Genomic DNA, 13,627 nt, shown 5'->3' on the forward strand with positions numbered 1-13,627 from the left:
TATGGACTTAAGCAGTGATTAAAGCCACCTTGTTCCTATTTGATTCCCGGTTCTGAAGACCCCAAGCTGCTTCCTTAAAAGGATCCCATCTGGATTCTTCTTTTTTTTCAGCGCTTGGTCTGTTTTGCTTCTTAGGAGAGCTGTGCATGTGTCCTTGTGGTGACTCCATACGTTTCAGTCAGGTACAATAGATGCCAGTGAGGGGTTAAAGGTAGATAGTCCTGATGATGATGACGGGAGCCCTCGGGTCGAGAATTGGGGAACGAAGAGGCCATAAATGCAGAACCTGTTAGACTAATTTCCCATCATTTTGCTCCTGTTGTTACTGAATTTCCTGAGCTCAACTTTACAGCTTTAGGGTCACTTTAAGTGTAAAAAGCCTTGTAACGCTCTCAAATGAGATGTAACGTTAATGAAAATAACGCAGATACAAATAATGTGTTGAGGACAGCACAATGTGGGAGCTGAGTGAGGAGGAACTGAGATATGAGGAAACACATCTGTGTATTTATAGGTGGCTGGCTGGATTTCAGATCCAGATATTACACTAATTCAGCTATAGTTAGCATTGGTGCTAAATCAAGTTGTTGTTGTGTGGAATGTTGTAAAAAGAACACGCTGATGATTTTGGTATGTTTGAGCAGTAAACCTCTTCCATCTGCCAATTTCCACTGGGGGAAGTGAGGCACCTTTCTCTTCTCCTTTATAAATCCCAGCTGTGGGTTTTAACTGTCCAAGGGTCAAATGTTGAATGCCTTCTTCATGATGCATGCGAGGCCATAAAAGTTTCCTGTAATTTGTGTTTACGTGAGCGTTGTTTTAAAAAGCAATAAATTCAATATAGGTGGATTCTCCGAGGCATAAGAGATGTATATCTCTTTATCTGCACCCTCGGGATCTTTATTTGAGGAGAGTCATATTACTGAAGTCTGAAGAGGTGTGTGTTTGTGTTTCGGAGGAAAAGTTGATGTGTGAGACAAAGGTTTTGAATAGCGTGTACTGTAGTATGTATTTATGCAAATGGATGTTCCTGCGTGCACAGTGCATTCAGAGCAACATGTTTATTCGTGATGTGTACTGTGTACTGCGTGACAGTACAGATGGTACATGTTTCCTGTCAGTTGAGTGAGGATGCTCTTCTGTTTTAGCTGGGAGGAAATACATGTTTGCTCCTGGGAGACATTACAACAGGTCACAGTTATCTAGCAGCACTCAATCTTGCTAAAGGTTAGGATTTGGTTGATTTATGTTTTGAGTGATCAGCAGCCCAAAACAGTGCTCAGGATTCAGCGTTCTGTTTTTGAAACTGCTGATCAGTTATTTATTTTCTATTTCTCTTTACCCTGTTTTGGATGGTGAGAGAATAGGATGTGAAAACACACTTATTGTTCCGCCCTTTGTGAGTGTCACAAGTGGTTTTGTTTTTTCACTGTTTACTGAATGGACTATTTGCTCCTAATCACCATGACTGTACAACCCCGTAAATTCACACATTTGTTTTCATTTCTAACTAAATTAGCTTAATAAGAACTTCCCGGAGTAGCTCTCAGTAATAAAAACATATTTGCTTTTTTCCATAGACACAATGCACGAGTAACTCTGAGCCCTGCTGTTTTGAAACGCTTCATCAGTTCGATTTGTTTCTGGGCGCGGCGTGTTTTGATGCACAAAAGGTTGTGGAGTTGAACCCTGATTTATCGGGCTAGTGCCTGAAGCTGGACGGATATCTGAGAATCACTGCCCTTCACATCAGACATGCTGAGATATTTTCCAGCGGTTGGAGTAAACATGGCTCATGTTGAATGGGAACAGTTTTCAAAGGAATACTGCATACATTTGGTATGACTGGTAGTCTGGCAATTTCAGATTACTCAGAATTATTTGGTTTTGGACGGGCTGAAGGTATTAAAACCCAGGGGCATATTTTGTTGACTTGTAACTTTCTCTAACCAGATGGGTGATTAAGAACATGATCACTTTCACTGATTCATGTAATTATTTCAGACAAGACAGCATGCTGAAAAAAGTTAGGATCTTCCTTTTACATGAAAAAAAAAGTGACAATGTGGCAAAAGGCGGCTTGTAATGATGACCCCACAGAAAGTTATCATCTGACTCTATGTTTCCTTTTGGTTTTACGGAGCTTTATAGTGACTTTCACCTCATTGTACTGCAACTTTACTGCTTTAGTTCACTCTCACTCTCTCTCATGGCTTCGTTTTTTGGCTGCAGCAGCCATGTTTTTTCACAGAAAAAGCACTGCACACTTACCTGCTCAACCCCAAACAGCAGACAGACACAGTTAGAGTGTAGCTGGTGAACATAGTGGAGCATTTAGCAGCTAAAGAGCCAGATATTTCCCTCTGGAGTTGGTAGAAACCAAAAACAAAGCTAAAAGAGAGTTGATATTGGATTTACAACCAGCAGGTGGACAAAAACATGACTCCAAATGAATGATAATGTTACTCAACAACTGCTGGATGTGTAAATAAGCAACTGTGTGCTAACACATGTTCAGCCCGCGACTTCATTGTTTTGGTTCACTCTCACTGGTCTCATCAGTGTCATTCTCAGCAGCAGCAGGCAGCTGTTTTCAGTGTAAAAGCTGATAAACCAACACATGCCCAGCTCCAAGCAGCAGACAGGAGCACATAGCAGGTAAACAGCCAGATATTTCCCTCAGGAGACCAAAACAGGAGCTAATGGGAGAACGAGGAGTGGACTTACATTCACCAGATGGCCGGAAACACAACTCCAAATGAATGCAAGTGTAGCTCCCTGTCTGCTGGACTTGCAAATAGGCGACTGTTTGCTAATAAACTTGCAAAATAGCCTTTATTAGGTGATAATGTGTGAGTGTTTGGTTTACAGCTTGTTCTGCTGCCCCTAAATGTCCAAAAAAATCAATTAATACTAAAATAAGACTAGATACTTGACAAAAAGACAGAAAAATACGAGATAAATGTGTTTAATTCAAATTACAAGAGGCAGAAAGTCACCTAATTTGAAATGACAAGCTAATGAGGGCACACTGGTGGGTGCGGGATCTGAACAATAAAGACACAGCTAAAAACAACAACAGGAAAAGCACATAAAGAGAATTAGCAGTGAAGAATCACCAGATTTAGAGGCACGCTGCTCTCATTCTCCCTAAGACGTCATTGACAGTGTCCTTGATGGAGGTTATTAAAATATTTGAAAAAAGTATCCCGTCACTGGCGGTAATGTGAACTGAGGAGCTGCTCCTTGGGGGATTTTAGCAGGATGTAAAGGTTATTAGAGTGAAGTTTATTGCAGATAAATCAAGTCAAACTAAGAAGAGTTTGGTTAAATATGAGTGTGAGCAATGGGATTTGTTAATAGATGTGTTATCTGTTCTGGTGCAAGAAAAAGATTTCCGTTTGTCATACGTTTGTCAGTTTTAAGAAGCTTGATGTCAAAGCAGGCACACGTGACTAGAAAGATTTAGGAGCCCAAGGATCGTTTTCACAGACAGAATGAAGCTGTTCATACTCAAAAGCTCCAAAAAGGTTTCTACCTAAAACAACTGGATGATACTCTTCCCTACTCCTACGCAGTTTGTCATTCAAGGCTCCTCAACATCTGCTAACCTATTCTGAGCCGAGCAGCTGCTGAAGTTTGACCCATAGTCAATCTGGCGTAGAGTAACACACTAAAGCCTTTAGTAATTGTCTCGCTTCTCAACTTTTTTCAAGGACATGCTAAGATAAGCTGCCTAAGTGCATGTCTGCCATATGCTGCAGACATTACTGTAAATACTTTCAATTTCAGGTCGTCTACTTGTGTCTCAGTGCACACACATATCCCCAACCTTTGACAGGCTGAATCCATTCCACACTTAACTAAAAAGCTTTTTCCATTTAAACTGAGATTCCCTGGCGTTCAGCCCCTGAATGAAATGGCCTCAACCTGCGAGTCATCCAAACATCCATTGTCCTAAAAAGGAGTGCTGTGTGCGAGTTTCACTCACGAGTTAATAAAGACTTCCCGTGACCAGGCTTAAACTATATGCTTTTGAGGGAATGGTTTGGCTGAGAGAAGAGCTCTTGTGCATTTCAGCCAAGCATGAGGCATTTAAACTGAGGATCAGAGCCTTCTGCAGCCTGACGTCAGCCTCCCCGCACCCACCGTGGTGGAGCTGCTCTGGGAGCATGGAGGGGCAGCTTGCCATCTCGTTGATCAGATTAACATGTGAGAATCAGAGCTTGCAACACTAGAGTATAGTTACAGCTCAACTAGGGTTCAGGGTGAAATCTATTAAATATGTTCATCTAAGTCAGATTAATTCATACAGTAGCTGTGTTTATGTTCCTTAAACCATGCAAGCATTAAGTATAGATACATAGGAAAGAGTCGCACAGGCAGCAGAGAGGGAAGTGAAGGGGAAAGAATGGATGGTAAGGTGGGAGTTAATGCTCTGCCATACCAAATAAATGGGTCCTGAGTGTGAACATAAACAGTGAGATAGTATATTGGCAGAAACCTTGTTCCACAGAGAGGGGGGGTGTTGTAGGTGAATGTTTGAATCCCAGTTGTTTTCTTTCAAAACACACTGAGTGGCAAGCTGTCCTCCATCCCGTGAGTTAACTCCATGAATATGCATACAGGGAGGAAGACTTTGTATCAAGTGTGTCATAAAAGATTGCGACTGCTGTAACATGCAGATTTTTTTGTACTGTAGTGGAGGATTTACTGTTTCCAAAATGTGGTGGGAACTGCTGGAAAACTGTTGCTTCCTGCTGAGTTTGCTGGCATCTCTGCAGCTTGACTGGAACCATTAATAAGTAATTTTGTCCATGGGATGATGAGAGGGTTCAGACTATTTTTAAGTATCCATGCAGGAAATGTACCTTTTTTTATTGGCAGTATTTCCATCTCTAAGGACACTGTGTGAAAAAACACTTTGTCTTGTTAAAAGTCATTTTGTGTAAGATTTAAAATCCCCAGTGGTGCTATCAAAACAGACAGAAATAAGCAACACGTCCCTGACCTGATGTATGATTTTTACTCTTCATACTGAAACTACCTGATAATGGGACCAACTGAGTGATCTGTTTATGTTGCTGATGTCAGTCAACATGGAAGACAGGAGCAGTTACCAGTTATAATTAGTAAAGGAGTGGTACATAACATTCAGAGCATATCCATGATTTAGAGTCTTAGCTGAGATTGAATGCTCACAGCTCTCAGCATGAAGGTGGCTGAGCTGGTGGCTAGCAGCTAACGGGGCTACCAGCGCAAACAGTGTTAACAACAGCAACAGTGTTGACAGAGCTAACAGTGTTAACGTGAGGAGGAACCGGAGGGTTGGCAGTTTGGTTTGACGACAACATTTTTCTGCCACCGTGCATCTGGACGCTGCAGTAATTGCTGTATGAGCGTAGTGCAGAGTGGTTGGCTCACACCCAGGGACTCACATGCACTAATATGTACAGTACAGGCCAAAAGTTTGGACACACCTTCTCATTCAATGCGTTTTCTTTATTTTCATGACTATTTACATTGTAGATTCTCACTGAAGGCATCAAAACTATGAATGAACACATGTGGAGTTATGTACTTAACAAAAAAAGGTGAAATAACTGAAAACATGTTTTATATTCTAGTTTCTTCAAAATAGCCACCCTTTGCTCTGATTACTGCTTTGCACACTCTTGGCATTCTCTCCATGAGCTTCAAGAGGTAGTCACCTGAAATGGTTTCCACTTCACAGGTGTGCCTTATCAGGGTTAATTAGTGGAATTTCTTGCTTTATCAATGGGGTTGGGACCATCAGTTGTGTTGTGCAGAAGTCAGGTTAATACACAGCCGACAGCCCTATTGGACAACTGTTAAAATTCATATTATGGCAAGAACCAATCAGCTAACTAAAGAAAAACGAGTGGCCATCATTACTTTAAGAAATGAAGGTCAGTCAGTCTGGAAAATTGCAAAAACTTTAAATGTGTCCCCAAGTGGAGTCGCAAAAACCATCAAGCGCTACAACGAAACTGGCACACATGAGGACCGACCCAGGAAAGGAAGACCAAGAGTCACCTCTGCTTCTGAGGATAAGTTCATCCGAGTCACCAGCCTCAGAAATGGCAAGTTAACAGCAGCTCAGATCAGAGACCAGATGAATGCCACACAGAGTTCTAGCAGCAGACCCATCTCTAGAACAACTGTTAAGAGGAGACTGCGCGAATCAGGCCTTCATGGTCAAATAGCTGCTAGGAAACCACTGCTAAGGAGAGGCAACAAGCAGAAGAGATTTGTTTGGGCCAAGAAACACAAGGAATGGACATTAGACCAGTGGAAATCTGTGCTTTGGTCTGATGAGTCCAAATTTGAGATCTTTGGTTCCAACCGCCGTGTCTTTGTGAGACGCAGAAAAGGTGAACGGATGGATTCCACATGCCTGGTTCCCACTGTGAAGCATGGAGGAGGAGGTGTGATGGTGTGGGGGTGTTTTGCTGGTGACACTGTTGGGGATTTATTCAAAATTGAAGGCACACTGAACCAGCATGGCTACCACAGCATCCTGCAGCGACATGCCATCCCATCCGGTTTGCATTTAGTTGGACGATCATTTATTTTTCAACAGGACAATGACCCCAAACACACCTCCAGGCTGTGTAAGGGCTATTTGACCAAGAAGGAGAGTGATGCGGCAGATGACCTGGCCTCCACAGTCACCGGACCTGAACCCAATCGAGATGGTTTGGGGTGAGCTGGACCGCAGAGTGAAGGCAAAGGGGCCAACAAGTGCTAAACACCTCTGGGAACTCCTTCAAGACTGTTGGAAAACCATTTCAGGTGACTACCTCTTGAAGCTCATGGAGAGAATGCCAAGAGTGTGCAAAGCAGTAATCAGAGCAAAGGGTGGCTATTTTGAAGAAACTAGAATATAAAACATGTTTTCAGTTATTTCACCTTTTTTTGTTAAGTACATAACTCCACATGTGTTCATTCATAGTTTTGATGCCTTCAGTGAGAATCTACAATGTAAATAGTCATGAAAATAAAGAAAACGCATTGAATGAGAAGGTGTGTCCAAACTTTTGGCCTGTACTGTACGTGCAGCTGGACCATCCACCACAACAAAAAACAGAGAAGCTCAGATTACAAGACAAACAGAGGTAGCGTGACTTCATTCTCTGCTCAGGACACCATTACGCCACTATATCTTTACATAGCAAATAGTTGTTTGCTGCTTTAATAATGCTCTAAATATCGTATAAGCCTGTAGCACCTTTAAAGAAACGTGTAAATTTGAGGATAAAGAATAACATCTAAATTTGCGTCCATCTCATTTACACTCATCACCATTTTCCTGTTGCTACTTTCAATGGGTGTTGCCAGGTAACTAGCTAGCTATGTAGGAAGATGACATCCACATAGTTAATCCCACCTACAAAGCCGTGATAGGTCGATTATTTTCCCAAGGTTGTGGGAATTACTTGCGTATTTGATTTTCAGAGGTCTGGGAGCAAGCAAAAAAACAACTTATGCCATAAGAATTGTTTGAAAGAAACTACGATCACATACTCTAAAAAAAAATGTATGCACATATTGGCTGTAAAGTGAGACTGTTGCCACAAGTGGTAATAACATGACACTAATAAGTGCTAACAGGATGGCACTTTTACATTTTCAAAATTTCCTTGAGTGAGTTGCTTAAAAGATGTCATCAGTAGAGACCCAACAAGGAGTAAATGGAATGGGACCCAGTGCCTGAAACAATAAGCATGTCTCCATTATGATGTGTTTATGTCTTGTTTTTATAATCATTTTGTGTCAACAAAACCATTGACATGTTTTCTGTGAAATGCTAAAACATAGTGTAACTGAGAACAAGCAGAAACGAGTCAAAAAGTTGGCAAACAGACTTAGTAAGGTCTAAAACTGGCTGACTTTAACCACCATAAGCTTGTGGTCATACCAGACCAAGTGAGGCTGTAGCAACAAAATCCCTGACTGTTCTCAGTTGAGCATGGGTGCCTTTTATTGTTCATGAGTTCAGTTTCTTCTTTGGTAGATGGAGAATGTTTTATTTATTCCTCTAAATGTCATATTCTGCCACTTCAAAACTGATAACTGATATTAATCTGTTGGTTCACATGTCAACTTTCATTCATAAATCTCAGAATGGCTCTCTCTGATCTGAGATCAAGGACCCACCCTGCGGCCTCTATATTTGAATGAGGATTAACACAGCGGAGGCCTTTGAGTAGAGAACGATCTGTCACAAGCTGTAAGAAACAGTTGTTGCGTTACTTTCCATAAATTCAGAGGTAGCAGGCAGTTAACACGAGCCGGTGTCCCTCTCAGCTGGAGCTCAGGAACTCCTCTGTTCCATAAATACAGGAATTAAAAGCAGGATCTGGAGGGAGTAGGTGACTGAGCCGGGGGCGTGGACTCGGGTGGGGCAATTGGCAGCATTGATCGAAGAATAATAAAAGCTTAGGCCAAGTGTTACCGAACAGACTCCGGCACTTCTAATAAGAGCTTGCTGTGAGTCTTGGGAGCTCTCCAGTTAGTTAGCAGTCTGTCGTCCTGTGTTTCAAGAAGAAAGTGATCCTGTATGTGTACAATAATAGACGCACTGTTAAAAAAGAAGAGGAAATCTCTCCACAGCACACTACTTTAATGGAAAGATTGTGCCTATTTACTTGTGCATAAAAGTCACTCTTTAAGCATGAGATTGTTCAAGAACACCACATTTCATTCGAGGTCATTATGTCCCCCAGTTCTCCTGTGGCTTGTGAAAATGTGAGATAAGCGGTGGGAGTTTGGGGCAGTCGGCTCCCAGGGGTCAGTTCACTCAGAGGCCAGCGGACAGGGGCCATTTCAAGCATTCTGCCTCAATGTCTATTGAGGCTGAGGGCTTTGCCAGCACCTTACATAGTATACCACTGCCTGTCCAACACTGACTACAACACTGTGTCATGTTTCCCTCCCAGCTGAGACGACATACGAACAGAACAACACCGTCTCTATAAGTCTAATGAGGCATGAACTGCAGTCCAGTGATGGATGTGAGGTCAACCTCTTGCGTCTGCATTACTCAGCCTCACTATTGAACAGGTCTGCTGTGGTAATGAGAAGCTCATGTTGTCGGTTTCAATTACAGCCGAAACAATTAGTGGATTCATTGATCTGTTGATTGAGGGAAAAGTATTCTGCAGCTATGTGCTGTTTTTCTTTGTCTTATATGATTGTCAATAGGATATCTCTGGGTTATTCCTGCATAGACAGTTAGAAGGCGGCCTCCTCTGTCAAAGTTCATGCCACCTCCAGCTTGGGCTGGGCAATATATTGATATTATATTGATATCATGATATGAGACTAGATACCGTCTTCGATTATGGATAGAGTAATATTGTGAATACTGTTATAGCTGTTGTATTATTTGCCTTTACCCACTGGGTCTTTTATCCACCTTACTGATGATTATGTGACCAAAATTTGGTCAAAAGTATTGTGATATTTGGTTTTCTCCATATCTCCCAGCCCAACCTCCAGCTTTTAACAAAACTCTGACAGGTGTCTTCATGGCAAAGATTTTTCTGACAAGGGTTGCACCTGATGGATTTCTGTCATATTAGATACCATTAGATACTGTATTTTAATCACTGTCGATGCAGTAGCATTGTATCGTAGTCATCACAGTGCACCGAGAAGGACACTGCCAAAATTGCAAAAGAGGAAGAAGAAAAAATGTCTGTTTTTGGCTGAAGTGCAGCAAAGCAGGTACCAGCCATCTAAACATTAAAGAAAGTCGATGAGGTCATCATTAGTCTACTTTTAGTAGTGTGTTTGTAAATGCAGCTCAATGCCAATCGGTAAAGTTGGAGAGATATTCACAGATTCAAACTTCCCTGATCAATAACTCATAAGCAAATTGTTGTTAAAACACGAACGACACCTCCTTCCAGCCGTGGAAAACTAGACAATGAGCTACAACCTAATTTTGATCACAACAAGGAGTCCTCAGAGCTCGACAGTTGACAAATTACCCTGCTTTGTGTGTGTAGCAGATGTGAGACAAGCTTGCAGGGACCCACATATAAGAACCTACCACAAAAATCTTTAGTAAATTATATCTTAAACAATGTAGTGTCTCCAAAATCACTTCACACATCAGTGGTCTTCTTTTGGTCAAACTACAACAGGTACTTTAGAAAAATGTGCTTTTGTGTAATTTTTATTGGAAAAAATATTCAGTAACTTCACTTCACTTAAATTGTTGTGTCACTAAAATCACTTATTATTCGTTGCTTGTAAAAAGTGTTTGCTTGAGTCCGGCTGAAGCCATGATACATGTGTACACATGATTAGGATGGTGCTACCTGCGCCTCATTTTAAGCCGGGAAAAACCCTGCGATCAATGGATAATAAAAATAAGTTATGATTTGCAACACTTTTTTCCAACTATTTTCAACCAAATAATGACAGAAAATCTCTAAAAATAGATTTTGTTAGTCCACCCTTTTATCTGTGCGCAGCACTGTTTCCCAAATGAGCCCCAAATCTTCTGTTTTTGTCTATTCATGTCCTGCACCAACATTTGCTCTTTCCTGCTATAACTCTCTCACTGTTGATGAGTTGGGTGGGTTCCCCACTGGTGATGTGTTCAAAGTCCAGACTGGCTCTGTGCCTGCCTGAGGAAAGAGGAGAGGATGGGTGGGTGGACACTGGAAAGTCCTGCGATAATGGACAAAAGGGAGAAAGTGCGAAAGAACGAGTGGCCTAAGCGACCACCGGAAGCCTTTTGTGTTTACGTTGCGGGTTTGGCTCCATGTTGGTAGACCTCAGTTGGGCAAGGGCACACAGGTTGCCTATGGAGCTTGTGTTTGTTGCGGCTTTTAGACGCTAAGACCAAAGCCAGACCCACAAAGCTGACTTTAAAGAGCTGAGTGTAACAGAGGAGATCTAAAAAAGCAAAATCAGTATATGCTTTTCCCATGTACATCTGTCAGCACTGTCAGCTAATGAAGATTTGGGATTTGATCACATTTAGCTCTCTGTTTTCATTCTGTCTGTATTGTTTCCAAACCTGAAGCCAAATCAAACACTTCTTCTGTGGTCTTAGATGGAGCCGCCAGAAACGCAAAGATATCTCTCAGAGGCAGTGCCAGCAGGTTAAAAAAAAATGATCCATGTGTTTCCTTTGCTGAGAACTTAGCGGTGGCCTTGCTTCTATAACTTTCAACAAAATGACAAAACATTAACAGTAATTGATGAGTGTGTCACCCATCCATTTAAACCAGTTCAGATTGTTTTGTGGTTTATCAGTACACTTAAATTTGTGTTCAACCCTGTGGATCTTTGGCGCAGTGATGATATCAAATCCAGACTGTGTGATCTTGTGATCGTCTGCGATGTAATCAGTCTTTGCGGCAGGCGTCAGTTGGAGAAAGATGTTAAATTACCATAATGACCCAGGCTTATTTCTTTGAGGTTTATTTTGTTTTTAACAGTTTTGAGTCTATGATGGGACAAATTCTTTGCAATAGCGTTGTTTTTTTTGTGCTCTCTGCAGAAAGATGTGAAGGAAGTGTTCACACCAATCACCTTCGAGGTGGCGTACAGCCTGGGGAAGCACGTGCTGTCGGAACACCAGGAGCGAGGCCTGCCTGCGCTCGCTCCAGTGCTACGATGGAGGAAAGGAAACAAGATTGCAGTGAGGAATGAGGTAAAAATAATATGATGTTTGGGATTAATAATGTTTGTGGGTAGATATTCTATTTAGATAAGGTATTAAAGGTTTCAGGGCTTCTCACTGTCTGATTTTGTGAGATGAAAGTAAGTAACCAGACAAAAAATGGTCCCAGTATGGTCACAAACAAGTGTGCAGAGAAGGGTGATAATGAGGGGTGTAATGGTACACAAGATTCATGGTTCCGGATGCACCCTGGTTTTAGGGGTTTCGGTTCAGTATGTTGTTTTTATTCCCAACATGAGAAAGTATTGTATAGAGATCACAGAGCCTAGATAAGAAGCACAGGTCAACGGGAACACAACTAATTTAGAGAACCAAAATACACAGAAGAGAGCTTTTGACATTCACAGGGGCACTCAAACAGTGTCAATCTATGGTGCCCATGTCCCTATACGTACTAGGTATGCTTTGCTATTTGGAAGGTAGTTCAGGAAAGGTGCCCACAGCCTATCAAAGCTCTCTCATTCTCCTTTAAAACTGAACTCAAGCACTCCATTGGCAAACTTTGAAGATTTCTCCATGCAGCTGGTTGATAGTAGGAGATCTGGGCTTAATCCATTGAAATAAAATGTACCTTCTTGCTAATAGGAGAAGCTTGTTCAAGAGTTTTTACTGAATACTTTTTAAAGAGAGCCCCTCACTTGGAAGATTCAACAATAATAGAAAAGGATCCATTTGAATTTCCTTATCAAAAATAGCATTAAGTTCCTGTGAAACTTCCAACCTCTTTCTTGCACTTGACACATAAGGGAGAAATCCCAGGATAAAAAGTGTTGTGAAGGAACCTGTTCTGACTCTCTGTTAGCCTGTCGCACAAAAAGATTTTCCCTGTTGACTCCATTGCAGCTCAGTATGTTTTTGATACTGCAGTGGAAAAACATGCAGAGAATAACTTTTTTTAACAGTGGCTCAGTGGCCATAATTCTGACGGTAACAGAAACTGGCATGTTGTCAATAAGAAGGCGCACTTTGACAATATACTTTGATTTAATGCAGTCCCGTGTTCGTCACCATTAACACTCCATAGCATTGGTTGTTATTTTGGCACGGACTGAATCTGTAATGGGAGAAGGATTTGCCTTTGGGTCTTCGTTTCAGAGCTGTTACACCCCTAGTGATAATTCAAAATTTACCGTGGTCATTGGTCATTTATTTTCCTTTGGTTGGGTTATGATATATGATGGATGATTACAGGTTTTAGTACTGACAATAAAGAAATAAACATTCTAGCCCCAATATTAAGTCGCTTATTTATTGTTCTGAGCAAGAAAATGAGCTTCAGAGAAAATGTGTTGCCTTTTAATTTAAACCTTTCATCAATCTTATTTCTGACTTATATTTATAAATTATTCAGATACTGCATCCTGCACTTTGATATAGAAATGCTTTGTTTCAGGTGTGCGTCAGAAGAAGATAAGAGGCTGATCACTCTAACACCAGAGTTATTTTCAGCTGATTCAGATTCTGATATGGTTCATCTCTTTGACTGATTATAAAGAACAAAGTCGTGTCTTCCCTTGGACCACAGAAGGAATGAAGGAAATAGCTCAAATTGAGGTTATAATGATTTGGTGTGGGTTACAAGCTTATTATTGTCTGTGTTAGGTTTTCTTGAGTGGAATCCAAAAAGACTGATTCATTTATTTTCTTTGCACCCACCTCTAACCTGCCCCACATGTGTTTCCCCACTGTCTGCACTTCTTGAAAAACGGAGGGATTTACATCTCTCAGCACCTACAGAATCCATTTATCTGAAGCTCATCAACATTACATCGAACTTTACCACTTGACTTAAGTTTCCTTTCATGATTTAGCCCTAAACCAGAGACCACCCTCTGACTGATTAAAGGAGAGATCAGATAGAGTGAAGATTTTAGCCTTCCTGGATAAAAATCTTCTGGA

General features: G+C 41.3%; 1 protein-coding gene across 1 annotated transcript in view; it reads left to right on the top strand.

Moving 5' to 3' along the window:
- itga9 (integrin, alpha 9) overlaps positions 1–13,627 on the top strand; it is a 64,902-nt gene that overhangs the window by 29,417 nt on the left and 21,858 nt on the right. Inside the window, exon 16 of the mRNA XM_033613566.2 lies at positions 11,546–11,698. Within this exon, the coding sequence (XP_033469457.2) occupies positions 11,546–11,698 (153 nt within the window). The remainder of the gene's footprint in view (positions 1–11,545; positions 11,699–13,627) is intronic.

This window comes from Epinephelus lanceolatus, chromosome 17 (genome assembly GCF_041903045.1).
Source record: "Epinephelus lanceolatus isolate andai-2023 chromosome 17, ASM4190304v1, whole genome shotgun sequence".
Taxonomy (NCBI): Eukaryota; Metazoa; Chordata; class Actinopteri; order Perciformes; family Serranidae; genus Epinephelus; species Epinephelus lanceolatus.